Genomic DNA, 12,810 nt, shown 5'->3' with positions numbered 1-12,810 from the left:
CAAAAAAATAAATACTAATTTTGAATTGAATTTTGTTCCATTTTGGAAGTAAAGGAACTTGTTGGGAATTTGAACATCTATTGTTGGTGTATTTTAGAAAATATGCATTGGCTACCCTGAGGCTAAGGACTCACGGAGCGATTTTTACCCGCGCCCGCCGCGGTTGCGGGCCCGCAGCCTCTGTAGAATGCAGATATTCATGTAAAAAATTAAAGCACATTTCACGACGCGTTTTACGCCCGCGGCGTGTGCGATTGTTTGCGGGGCCCGCTGCTCCCGCGGTCATCTTGTACCGGCGGCGCGGCCGCGGACCCGCGGCCGCGGCGGGTTGCCCCCGCGCGCTCTGCGATCGGTTGGCGGTCGAGTTGTGGAACTCAAGTCTTGCAACCGCCCGTCTTGCGATAATCAACCGCCAAGATTGCGGGCGATAACCGCGACCGCGGCGGCTGCGTCACCGCAAAAAAGAGCGGTCTCGTGAGTTTTGGAAATAAAACTCCATTCCGCCACCGCAGCGGGCGCGGGTAAAAATCGCTCCGTGAGTCCTTAGCCTGACTGTGACAGTAGTTAGTACCTAACCGCGTAAAGTGTGGTGATAGTAGGTACTGACTGACAGTGTGACTGCGCAGTGGTGTGCGGTGGGAATGCGCTGACTTTATCAACTAAATCTCATGTATATATATAACCTTTTATCATGCTCTTATCGGTTCTTTTTCCGGAAACGCTATTTAAAGAACGCGTGACAAAGATGTACGAATGGGCAATATGCGGTTTTCAATGACTTGTCATATTAGGAATAAAATACACGGAGAAAACTTACTTATATGAAATACTGTTAATTTATTAAAAATCTGGTCAAATTATTCGTTTTCCTGCTAAAAATGGGACTGCAGGCTTTCATTGAAATAATTGACAGAATTCGTAACAAAGTATCAGTCAAATTTTTTATTAGTGTTGATGCAAATATTGATATTGTCGCATTCCGTCATGATATTTATTAGGAAAAGAACACGTGCTCTCGGTGTATTCTGTATGACAAATACATTTTATCAGGAAATTGCCTTCACCGTCACTTTTTTAACAGGATCATTTCTCCGTGTGGTTTAAAACCACCATTCAGAAATGAAACGTTGCTTAAAATGGCTTTGGCACTGTTTTGCGACCAGATAGCCAGGTACTTCCCCTCCTTCCTCTCCCCCATCTCCTTCCCCTCTCTACTATCTTCAGCCACACGATAAACCCTAATTTTAACGCATTTTTTAGGGTTTTTTACATGGGAATAGTTTATAAAATGATATGCAGTTATATTATTTGTGATGTTTGGTAATAAGTTGGGTTTTCAAGCGATAGATGGCAATAGTCATAAAGCTTACTCCAGAGTCCGACAGATGTCGCTAGAGTGTAGCAATTGCCTGTGGGATATTATTGACAGACAACAAGCTTCTAGAAACAGAGAATTACCAACCCTCGGGTAATGAACAGTGTAGCTAAAATCCAGACTTATTTATTGTAACGTAAATAAACGCAATTATAGTAAAGAACCTTTTAGTTTATTCAAAGAGTTCCCAACACACAAATCTGCAAGTAATGCAGAGATATAACACGGGTTTCATTATTTTTCATACATAACATAACATAAGTGCTCCAGCAAAAATTAATATATTGAAGTGTCCACTGAAGAATTTACACAATTTTATAGGGCAATGAGGAGTACCTATTATGTTAGTTAGTCTCAACTTTTAGTAATTGGTATTGTTGGAAACTTATAAATAAAACTTTAAAATAACGTAATGGAGGGTATAAAAATTATAAACACATGTAAAAATGGTTTAAGAGCTTATTTTTAAATAATATTCAAGTTTTAATTTGGGAGGCGGGAACTATTTATTGGATAACCAACACCACTGTCGTAGGTCACCCCATGACAAAATCTAAACGTATGATCTATAATATGTATATCGATATAGTACAACCAATGAAGCCTCATTCACAAATGAGTTTTTTATTAGCGCGATGCGGGCTTTGCTCGTCTTTCGGTCATTCACATAGAGCGTTGTTTGCTACAAACACAGTATCCGTTTGACATTGACTTTCTGAGTACGAAATGCCGAAGTTTTCATCATGTCAGATTTTCGAGCAACCAGAAGGTGGTATTAATTAATTAAATTGCATAGTTGTTTGATTTAAAAAGTAAATATTATTGTATGAGTCAATAGTCGGATCAGCCCCTGCAACAGAAAAGCTTTTAGAAGTGATCTAGACAAAACAAAACTGCTGCTATAAAATAAAATACAAAAATAAAAATTTCGGGCTACGAATCACGTGTACAATTTACAATTTGAAGTGTTGTGTAAATGCCCGAAAACAGAAGTTTTATAAAGGTCAGAAACAGTGACAAAAAAAAAATTGTTACGAAATACAGGGTTTTCCAATAAGAGGTGTTATTTTGATATTCAATGGTAAGAGATCAATGGTTTCGTTGCTTGTGTGGCACGTAGCTCCGTCTGGTTGAAAGTAAACGTTGTCCAGATCAATACCATCCAATTCCGGCCATAAAATATCATTAATCATCTCTCGATAGCGCAATCCTTTCACCGTAACTGTTGCTCCAGCATCATTTTCGAAAAAGTAAGGTCCAATGACTCCACCGGACCATAAACCGCACCAAACAGTCACACGTTGAGGATAGAGAGGCTTTTCAACAATAACTCTTGGGTTTTCCGAACCCCAGATGCGACAATTTTGCTTGTTGACGAAGCCATCGAGGTGGAAATGGGCCTCATCACTCAAGATGATTTGCATTTGATTCACTCAAGTGAATTTTAATAATTTCAATGCGTTGTTGAGGGGTGTATCGATCCATTTTTATTAATGGCGTAGTTTCTACTTGTCAAATGTCAAAAAAGGACAGCTTCAAAAGTAACATCTACCCAAATACCGGCTATTCAAAATAACATCTTATTGGAAAACCCTGTAGTTACATCGGTTAGTTGACCAAAAAGGCTAGTAAACGCTTCCTGTTTAATATTGAAACAGTTTTATGATTATTCCAAATCCCAGTTCCTACTCAAATTGCCTTTTTCCTTGTTTTTTGTTCAGTTCTTAAAAGTCTTATCTTGGAAGAAAGAAGATTTGAAATGAAATTTCGAACTTTTGTGTTGGTTGTGTAACCGTTTCGGTAAATACTAACGTTTCCGGGAAAAAAATAAGATTAAATAATAATTCATTGTTACAGAAACTATATAAAATCAAAATTATAATAAATAAAGAGCATCACGCTAAAAATCGCACTTAGCGAATACGGCTTCAACATTCCAATCAATTGATAAATAATTACTAACGATGTCGTACTCCAGATAAATAAAAGGGTAATAAGAAACAAATCAATCTCGAATATGAATGAAATAATATTGTAGATTACAGTATTTTTTTCAACTGAACGCTAGTACAAACGTGCATGATAAAATCATGTCATAAAGTATTACGATTACCTTTGGTTCAAATTCACGATTCGAGGTCTACTAACCTCCGTTGAAACAGGTATTTCTATATACAAGGTGCAGCAAAACAGATAGTGCAGTTTTGAAGGGCGGTACATCCCGTGTGGTGAGGGTAGAAACCTGGGAGGGGTCTCGTTGGGTCGTGCATTTTTCAGTCGTTACCATGGTTTGGTCCGGACAACGCCGGGGCTTCGCCGTTCGCACGTTTCGAAATTGGCCGTTCTTTCGTTGCCGGTGTATTGTGTAAACTACACTATCTGTTTCGCTGCACCCTGTATTTTGTATCGTAATACTTCAGAGAGGAATGGCACTCAAGTCAAATGCTTACATTAATTTCTCGTATGGGCATAGCAAAATTATAATTGCAGATTGTACGTGCATACGTATATAATACATTTATTAATAATATTACAAATAATGTTAACGATTGAATGCGTGATAAATGCACTATTCTTGGAGTGGATAGGCCAGCAATGACATCCCGCGATCTGCGGGTGCATGTCGCAAGCAACATTTGGCTACAAAATAAGAAATTATCATTGAGATATTTAGTCTATATTCTTTACAAAATCACTGTAAAATTTTGTTCTAGTGCGGGAAGTATGAAGGGGGGTGTGGCGGCTGTCGATGTCGCCCGAATCCTTCCGACCACGAACGAACTCAACGCCCGAAACATTTGGATTACCGGGGCGCGCGCCAAACCTCAAGCGCTCCTTGTTAAACATTAAACATCCAATTTACACGACTGCTGATTATGGTAAAACCCTGTTTACCGATGAAAGGTTATACCATTGCTTTCCCTATCTTTTCCAGTACGACTTGTACAAGATATAAGCGTGCTTGTTGGTATTTTAAAGCGCCGGAGACCTGTACCTGGCGAGCACTTGTAACCAGAGATGTGCTTTATTTCAAATAAATCCATTTCAAATGGAAATGCAAAATGCAAAATGGGTATTTTCCATTTTGCATTTTAAATGCTTTTCTAAAAACCAATTTGCATTTTAAATGCTTTTCTCAATGCATTTTCCATTTTAAATGCTTTTTTGCAACATTCTTCCCACTATCTCCACTCATCTTTTTTTCATAAGCCCCAAATATCAGTCGGTCCTCAACCTCGCTATGAGAGATAATTTACATTTGTCAAGTTGCTCCCTTGTAGGAGCCCTGGCAATTTAGTGATACCATTACAAAAAATACTGATTCAAAAACTGAACATGGGGCCATGACGCGGTAATATTTAACTGCTAAGTTTCTATGTTTTTACCTTGGCAACATTAGTCCCGTGCAAATGTTTTGTGGTTTCATAATCTGTAGTCGTGGTGTTTTTGGATTTACCATCATGTAATATGTTTGTTCTACATTGACAAAAATGTTTAAAAATTCTATAATTATTTTATTGTTTGACTTGAGAAACCATTTTGCATTTTCAATGCATTTTGAAAATAGGTATTTTGCATTTTGCATTTGAAATGCTTTTCTAAAAACCATTTTGCATTTTGCATTTTCAAATGGAAAAATTTTGACCCATTTCCAATTTGCATTTCAAATGGTTTTGGTACCCATTTTGCACATCTCTGCTTGTAACTGACTGAAGCCTGTGGTATATCACAGCGGACAATGAACCGATGTAAGTGGCCCATACTTCGAACGCCAATATTGGCTCTATCTATGTACCTCAATGGAAATTATAATGATTGTGGTAGGTATAGGTAGGTACCTAATTCTTATTTGAAACTTTTAGCTGAGAAAATCCCGCAATTCCTAAACGAATCTCCCCGTAGTGTTGATAGTTGGCAGTGCCTATTTTCAGATTTCTCACACAAGGTATGGCTGAATATAATATATGGTTCTAGGAAGTTTTCAATTATCCTATCTGAAACACTTACCGACTCGCTAAGCGGCCCCTCATGCAGAAAAATGAGTATCGCTGATTTATTAAACTCCTGTTATAAACGGGAAAGCAGGCCGTTTCCTAGTAAAACTTTAGTACTTTCCGAATATATTGGAACACGTGTTCATGCAACTGCGTTTGCACTGTTAATATACAGGGTGTATCGGCACGTACCCGACAAACTTTAACCAGCTTTTCCTTAGCACATTTGGAGTAAAAAATGTTATGGGCACTTTGCTATCCGGTAACATTTTTTTTCAATTAAAAACAAAAAATTATAAAATAATCCACACTCCGTCACTGTCATTGGCATTGTTTCTTGTGTTCAACAGCTGTTATTAGCAAGTGTGTCAAAAAGCGTGTTCGCTCTTTCATACACACTAAATAATTATAGTTAAAAAATGAGACGAATGGTGCCATGCCATTTGGTTGTTATTGTAAAAGCGCGCCAATGTAGGTACGTACGTATATTATTCAACGAAACTCGAATAAAATATTGCCAGATGGGTTTTCAAACTGTGACAAAGGATAAAACAGTGGTGACATGTGGTGAAAATATGAATGATAAATTTTTTATCAAAAAAAAAATGTTACCGGACAGCAAAGTGCCCATAACATTTTTTACTCCAAATGTGCTGAGGAATGGCTGGTTAAAGTTTGTCGGGTACGTGCCGATACACCCTGTATAAAGACGAAATACGAAAATATAATGATTTTTTACTAACACACGTTACGACGCGTCGCATTAGTACATTCATTTTTTACTAATAGTTTAACATTAATCTGTCAATTCATTCGTTAAGGGCCTTCGGTCCCGTTTTTAACAGGGTTACGAATAATTTGACGATATTTTTAATAAATTTGCAATATTTTATATCAGCATGTTTTCTCCGTGATCTAACGTTTTAAAATTAGGTAAATTGGCCCTTCAGCTAAAAAGGTTGCGAATCACTGGAATCGGATATTTTCATAAATGAAGGACACAGTTAAAAACACTGATCAGAAAATCAATAGAAGTTTCATCTATTTGAAAGAAACCCGATTTCGCCAAATTACACCTTAATTAAGACCTTTCAACTCTTGGGTCTAAATCAAAATTAATTATAAATTGTTAATCGTTCCGTCATTGATGTGATTGAAAATTGCTAATTGATCGTTTACCGAGGCAGTTAAAGCGATTGACAATAAATTCATACTTCCCATTGACGGGAGGAATGATGTGTGTTTTGAATTGAAAATGTTTCAACAATTTCAACGGAAGTAAGATAAAAATGATCGCACTTCAGGCACACGTACAAGCTGACAACACACATCTATCGGTTTATTATATCTCCAGTGCATCCACCGTATGACCGTATTCAGTTCAGAATTCAGACAGAAGTCGCTTACCCTAGAGGGGAATTCCAGTACTGATTGCTCAATAATACAGAACGTTGCAATACGATGAAGTTCGAATTATTGTGCAAACAAAATTATTAGCGACAGAATTTTAATATTAGTTTTACAGCGAGAGACTTTAATTAATTGAAAAAAATATTTTAAAAGGTCAAACAATATATTGGACGAGTCTCTAATTTATGGTAATTGAAGTACGTAATAATTGGTCATACTGATAATAAAATTAGATAGACATAACCAAAAAATTCAGTGGAAGTCTGTCTTTCGGCAATATTGGTATGACCAAGGCACCTAAGAGTGAGATTCAAAGTAGTGACAGACCACGCAAAGCTTTTTTGGGCGAGACCTATACAGGTTATATGTTGAGGTGTCACACTACGCTATAATCTTCCTCAGGAGAGGGAGTCAGATCAACTGGGGAACTTCCGCGGAATATCATTTATTTTTATGGGATCTTTCATTGACAGGTGAGAACCGCGTGACCACTGCGCTCCGTAAATTGATCTGACACATTCAAATATAGCCTGGATAGCAGATCAAGGCGCATCATCGTAGTCACGCCCATACTTATAACACGTTATCTGTCGGGTGTGACGGGATTGTATGGAGAGCGATATGGAGTTATATAAAAGGCTTTAACGCTATGATGCGTATAGCATAATCTGTCACTCCCTTAAACGATGAAAGATCGGCCTATGGACGAAATCCGATGTAGGGCAGGACTATGGGTCCGTGATACGAACAGGACAGTGGGAAGACAAGGAGATGGATGTGACCACAGGTCAGCGGACAGTGGCGGTTCTTCACGGGGCAGATATTCCTAAAACATACCAATCGAAAAAAAATCGAAGCTTTGTCTTGATATTAACGAATTATTTGGCAAAGGTACTACTGTCCATGGAGAAGTTAAAATAAAACAAATTATTGATTCGCTCAATGCATAAGATGTAGGTACAACTGTTATTCTTTATTTTATGGTACAGCTTGACACGCTGAAATTTGGAAGCAGTCAGAGAAAATGAACTAAGCTGGGATCCCACCTGATCTATTCTATGATCTATTTCATAGAACGAATCGTTTTAAAATGGAAAGGAATTGTTGCGCATTCAAACTACTTGTTCTATTATATGTTCTACGGTCGATTTTAGAATAGAATGTTGAAGTTGATTTAACATTGCGTTTATATTTCTATCGGGCGTTCTATGGCATAGAAGGCGTGTTTGTATTTACATAATTACAAACAGATTCAATGAAATAGATCTTATCTTATCTATAGATAAGGTTGAGTTTACGAACAAACTATTTTTGTATTCAAGAAAACTACACTTGTATGTAAGAGAGGAATAAATTAATGTAATGTGTGAATGTAATACTGGGTTCACACCTTATATAAATAAATACTAGTCAATGGTCATTTCATAGAACAAAAGAAGTACATTCAACTTTGGGTTTCTATGGTACAGATAGCCTTTACTCTCTGATTTCATAGATTCTATGAAATAGATCACAGAATAGATCCCAGTGTACGTTTACTGACAGAACAGTCTCACAGCTCCCAGACACCATGCGCCATACGCATCATGGCTTGGTCTATTTCAGCATATCGCTCGCCATAAACTACCAATAGGAATGTATGGTGAGCGATATGCTGAAATATAGCGCGCTTATAGCGTGGTCTGTCGCAGGCTTAAATCTCCGAAAGTTCATCAACGATTACTTTGAAATTTTGACACAACGTTCCATTCGAATAGGCGTGTGTTTTTATATACCTATATTATATAGATTCGCAACGCCGCTTGCAGTTGATTCGTTCCTTTCCCGTAATTCGTGGTACGGTTAGCGTTTCGGTTCAAAAATGTATACGTACCCAAATATTACAAAGTTTTCGAGTACAAAACACGTTATAATTTATAATATCTAGGTAATTAATAAGAACGAATGGTGTACGACTGTACATTACTTTTTATCAAAAATCCAAATTCTATACATAGGTACCTATCATAAAATAAATGCTGCTACAGATAAGAAAAAATGGCGGCTTGTTTTTAATATGTTTACGTTTTATGATATTGGTGTTTTCCTGCACTTGGAAATAATCTTAATTTAACTTGGTTTAAAAAATGTTACGTCAACCAACATTATGGCGGGACTTACCGAATTCTGCGTATTGGAGATACAAACATTATTATTATTATTATTATAAGACACTGAATGATTCAAACTTCAAAAACGGGAGGCCAGGTCAAGGTTGTTAGTGTCAGATTTTGTTTATTTTTGTCTGGGTATTTATTTTCCTCCTGCTTGAATGCCGTTTTACACCTGAGTTCCCTTTGGAATTTATGTAAATTATCTATGAAGAGCGACAATAACAAAGCGCGATTTGTATGCTGGGGAAGACCCAATTGTCCAACTATTTCCACTAACATTAGATTATAAGTAGTTACTATCATTAATATGCAGTTATATTACAAAGTATTACATTATTACAAGCGGAATGTGGATCCGTCCTCATTATCAAACTATAGGGGAGTTCATAAATAAACCACTCACAGGGAGTTATTTGTTGAAACTTGAATTATTTACCTATTTTCTCCAAAGGGACGGTACCTACCTTAAAAAGGGAGGTACTAAGGTTCCACCTAGGGATACCATTCCGCCATGTAAATTGAATTGTATTTACTATCCATCATCTACATTTTACGCTTGCAGGTTAAATTGTAAATTGTAACTAATGTACTTACTTTTATAATTACTCAAGAGTTGTTTACAATGTAAACGAGAACTTCATCGATTAGGATAACACTTTGAATTATAATAACCATAATTGAAGAGGTCCGATCAAACAACTAATGTAAACAAAGTTGTAATCGTTTTGAAGAGCACTATACTTAGATATAAAAAATATAGAAGTTTGTATTAATTATTACGGGAAAATCTCTCGAAACAAAAGTGCAATTCAACAATAGTCTTGTGTTAAATATCGATAGAACATCACAGCGTACATACTAATTACACCTTGTGACAGCGATGTCAATGATACCTAACATTTACCTTATTATAAGATAACTTACATGTCATCGTCTTCGGAACTTTGGCTCGGGCTGTAGTTGATCTCGAGTCCTGTTCTCTTTTTCCAGTTGGCGTCGGCCATTCTGGCACTGTTTGTTTTTATTATCACCTCACTTTCCACAATAACTCACAGATCACGGCATCAACAACACGAATGGTAGCAACCATGTAGCAACTCAAGTAACATTTTCGAATTCAAAACACGAACCGGTCGCAGTAGACGGAGAGACTGGATTCGGAATAAAACTGTGCGCAAATCAAAGCCGCAAAGTGCGCGCGCAGTACTAAAATATCTAAAATGACATCGGCTATCAGCTGGAATCCAACTGGAGGCAACTTCACTTCGTTGTTCAACCTCTTTAAGCCCAGAAAAAAATAATTCGATTTTTTCAATAATGTTTATATATCCAAGAATGCTGGTACACAAAAAATATTGTTAGTAACAACTCTTTTAATTTTAATTCTGAATGCAAAATGTTGGCTCGCCTCAGGTTATCTATTTTTAGCAAGGTATTTTATTTTTTTTGTCTTAAAAATGTTTTTTTTTCAATGTTGGTTTTGTATGCTAAATAATTATTGTTTAGTGATTGTAAAATAATTTTACTATCTTTATGTCATTTTAGAGTTTGTAAATATTTACAAAGTGGTTTGTTCATCACAGTAAACATTATTAAATTCCTACACAACAACCTCCGACTCGATATGTTCAATATGATCAACATTTTCAAATGGGGTATATTGTGTTGATTGATGTATTTTTTTAATTTATTTTTTGCCAATTAGATGTAATGACATAATAACGCATAATCGGCAACCGGGGAAATTTCCGATGCCGACGACGAAAATGAATTGCATGGACCTCTCTCTTCGGCTATTTTTTATATGGTTATACTCTCTCTTCGTTAACTATTCTTCTACTTCCCCTTCTCTTGACTGTTTTACAGAACAACTTCACCCACTCACTGACTCTGATGGTGCTCCAGATAATCAAACTGATATGAAGTTCAAGACCAGCTAAAAAATCAAGCCAAAGACGTTTAACCAACTACAATTTTAAAGGATTTATAAATTTTTACTTTCTTCCAAAAATAATTCAGATGATTTTGACAGATACTAGAAAGTAAGTAGAATCGCAAGAAAAATTAAAACGAAGCGCATGCAGCATAAGAAGGAAAATTAATTTAGCGTTGACCAAATTATGATCCCGTATAAATAAAGAAAAGCAGGGAGACTAGGAAACGATTTTTGGTATAATGTATGATTTTATTCGGAAAAACCCGTGAAATCGTTGATTATTTTTTTTTTAATTAAAAGATGATACATTGGCATTTTTGAAATTATTAGTAATAACCACGAGTACGTATTTTTTCCAATTTTTCATTTATGTCTAATTCAAATTAAACTTAGATGCTGTATTAGGTAACTTTGGCAATTTTCATTGTTGTAAACATAGTTTTTCTGAAAATGGCAGTTTTTTTTTCTATTTTCCTCCACTTATTTTTGACCCAGAAACCCAATTTAGCATTCAAATCATTAAAATTTCATTTTTGGCATCTTTGCTAAGGTTAAGCTCTTTGAATTAACCGATAAATGTGCGTTTGAAGAATATATGACAACTAATTAGGTATATTTGTGAAGAAGCCGAAGACGTTAAAGAAAACTGCCTTTCTTCTCTCTGAAAATGTTCCGTCCAGTTCAAATCATTCAGATTTTTTCTCTTTCAATATACGTATGTTGATGTAATGTGTGTGCTGTAAATCTTAGGGCATTTTGTTTACATCAATTAAAATTAAAATTAAATCGTGCAATAATTATTAAAAATTAGCTACATTGGAAGAGAATAACAATGACCTTATAATCTGTGATAGATTGAATAAATATTAATAATATTGGCAATATAAATATGACGGGTTCAAATTCGTTAGCTGGATTCTTCTGTTTTCCATAGATTTTTATATTACCGAAATCTGTCATTCGTTTCGTAGTGGTGACCATAATCAAAACAACATTTTATAACCATTCGAAAAATGTTTCGAAGTAAAAGGTGCGGGTTTTAATAATTTTCCTTCCACCACAGAGTAAAGAATTTTGAGGTCAGTTTATCTAACATTTTAATCGAGGATTCAGACGTTTCAATTTTAGTTGATCAACTCGACACCTTAAGTATGTTGACAAGTGTGAACCTTCTGTCATCAAAAATGATCAAGTTTTTAGTTAGAAATCTTGTCGTTCAATAAAAGTTGATCAACTAAAAGAGAAACATCTGAAAACGCTATAACCAACAACGAAGAAAATTTTCACGAGGGGAAGACGTAATAATTTCTCCGTTCTTTTTTCTATTTTAATTTCTTTACTTAGTGAAAGAATTGATAAGATTTCTGAATTTTGTTAGGAATTTCATCAGTAGCGCAAACGAAATACCTGCATTCTGAAATTCGAAGATTGTGGGTTTAAGCTCAAACCTTTGAAGAAAGAAATCTCAGAAATACTCAATAAAAATGACGAAAATGACTCAAACATGCGTGATCTGAAGACCATACGATTCAACGACGATAATGATTCATTATAATAATTCGATTTCCAAATAACCAGTGTTGAATGCAGGGTGTCCTGGGGTTAAGTGCCCTAACTTCGGGAGGTGATTCTACAAGATGGTAGAAATAAAAAGAAAAATGACTTTTTTCAAAATTTGAACTAATTTTTCCCAAAAAAAAAAATTATACCATAAAAGACTTTTTATTTTCCCATGCAAACAAAATATAACTTTTTAACCTAAAAACTACCTTAAACGTTGGAATTTCGATAAAAGTTGTAATGATTTTTACTTCTAACGTCATGTAGAATCACCCCCTAAAGTTAGCGCACTTTACCCCCGTACAATTTGTATAATAATTTTAATCGATTTCGAAAGGCTCAGGTTTTCGAAGTCCAGATAATGCACAACACTATGCTTAA

General features: G+C 35.8%; 1 protein-coding gene across 4 annotated transcripts in view; it reads right to left on the bottom strand.

The window, feature by feature from the left end:
- Mekk1 (mitogen-activated protein kinase kinase kinase 4) overlaps positions 1-10,139 on the bottom strand; it is a 100,695-nt gene extending 90,556 nt beyond the window's left edge. For all 4 annotated transcript variants that reach the window (XM_089639666.1, XM_089639663.1, XM_089639665.1 and 1 more), the window contains exon 1: positions 9,858-10,139. In XM_089639666.1, the coding sequence (XP_089495792.1) occupies positions 9,858-9,864 (7 nt within the window). In that variant the 5' untranslated portion in view covers positions 9,865-10,139. The remainder of the gene's footprint in view (positions 1-9,857) is intronic.
- Between the last annotated feature and the right edge of the window lie 2,671 nt (positions 10,140-12,810).

The sequence above is a fragment of the Hesperophylax consimilis genome, chromosome 14, assembly GCF_061612785.1.
Source record: "Hesperophylax consimilis isolate HC1 chromosome 14, BYU_Hcon_1.0, whole genome shotgun sequence".
Taxonomy (NCBI): domain Eukaryota; kingdom Metazoa; phylum Arthropoda; class Insecta; order Trichoptera; family Limnephilidae; genus Hesperophylax; species Hesperophylax consimilis.
The sequence above is the reverse complement of the archived record's forward strand: the minus strand, read 5'-3'. Positions and strand labels throughout refer to the sequence as shown.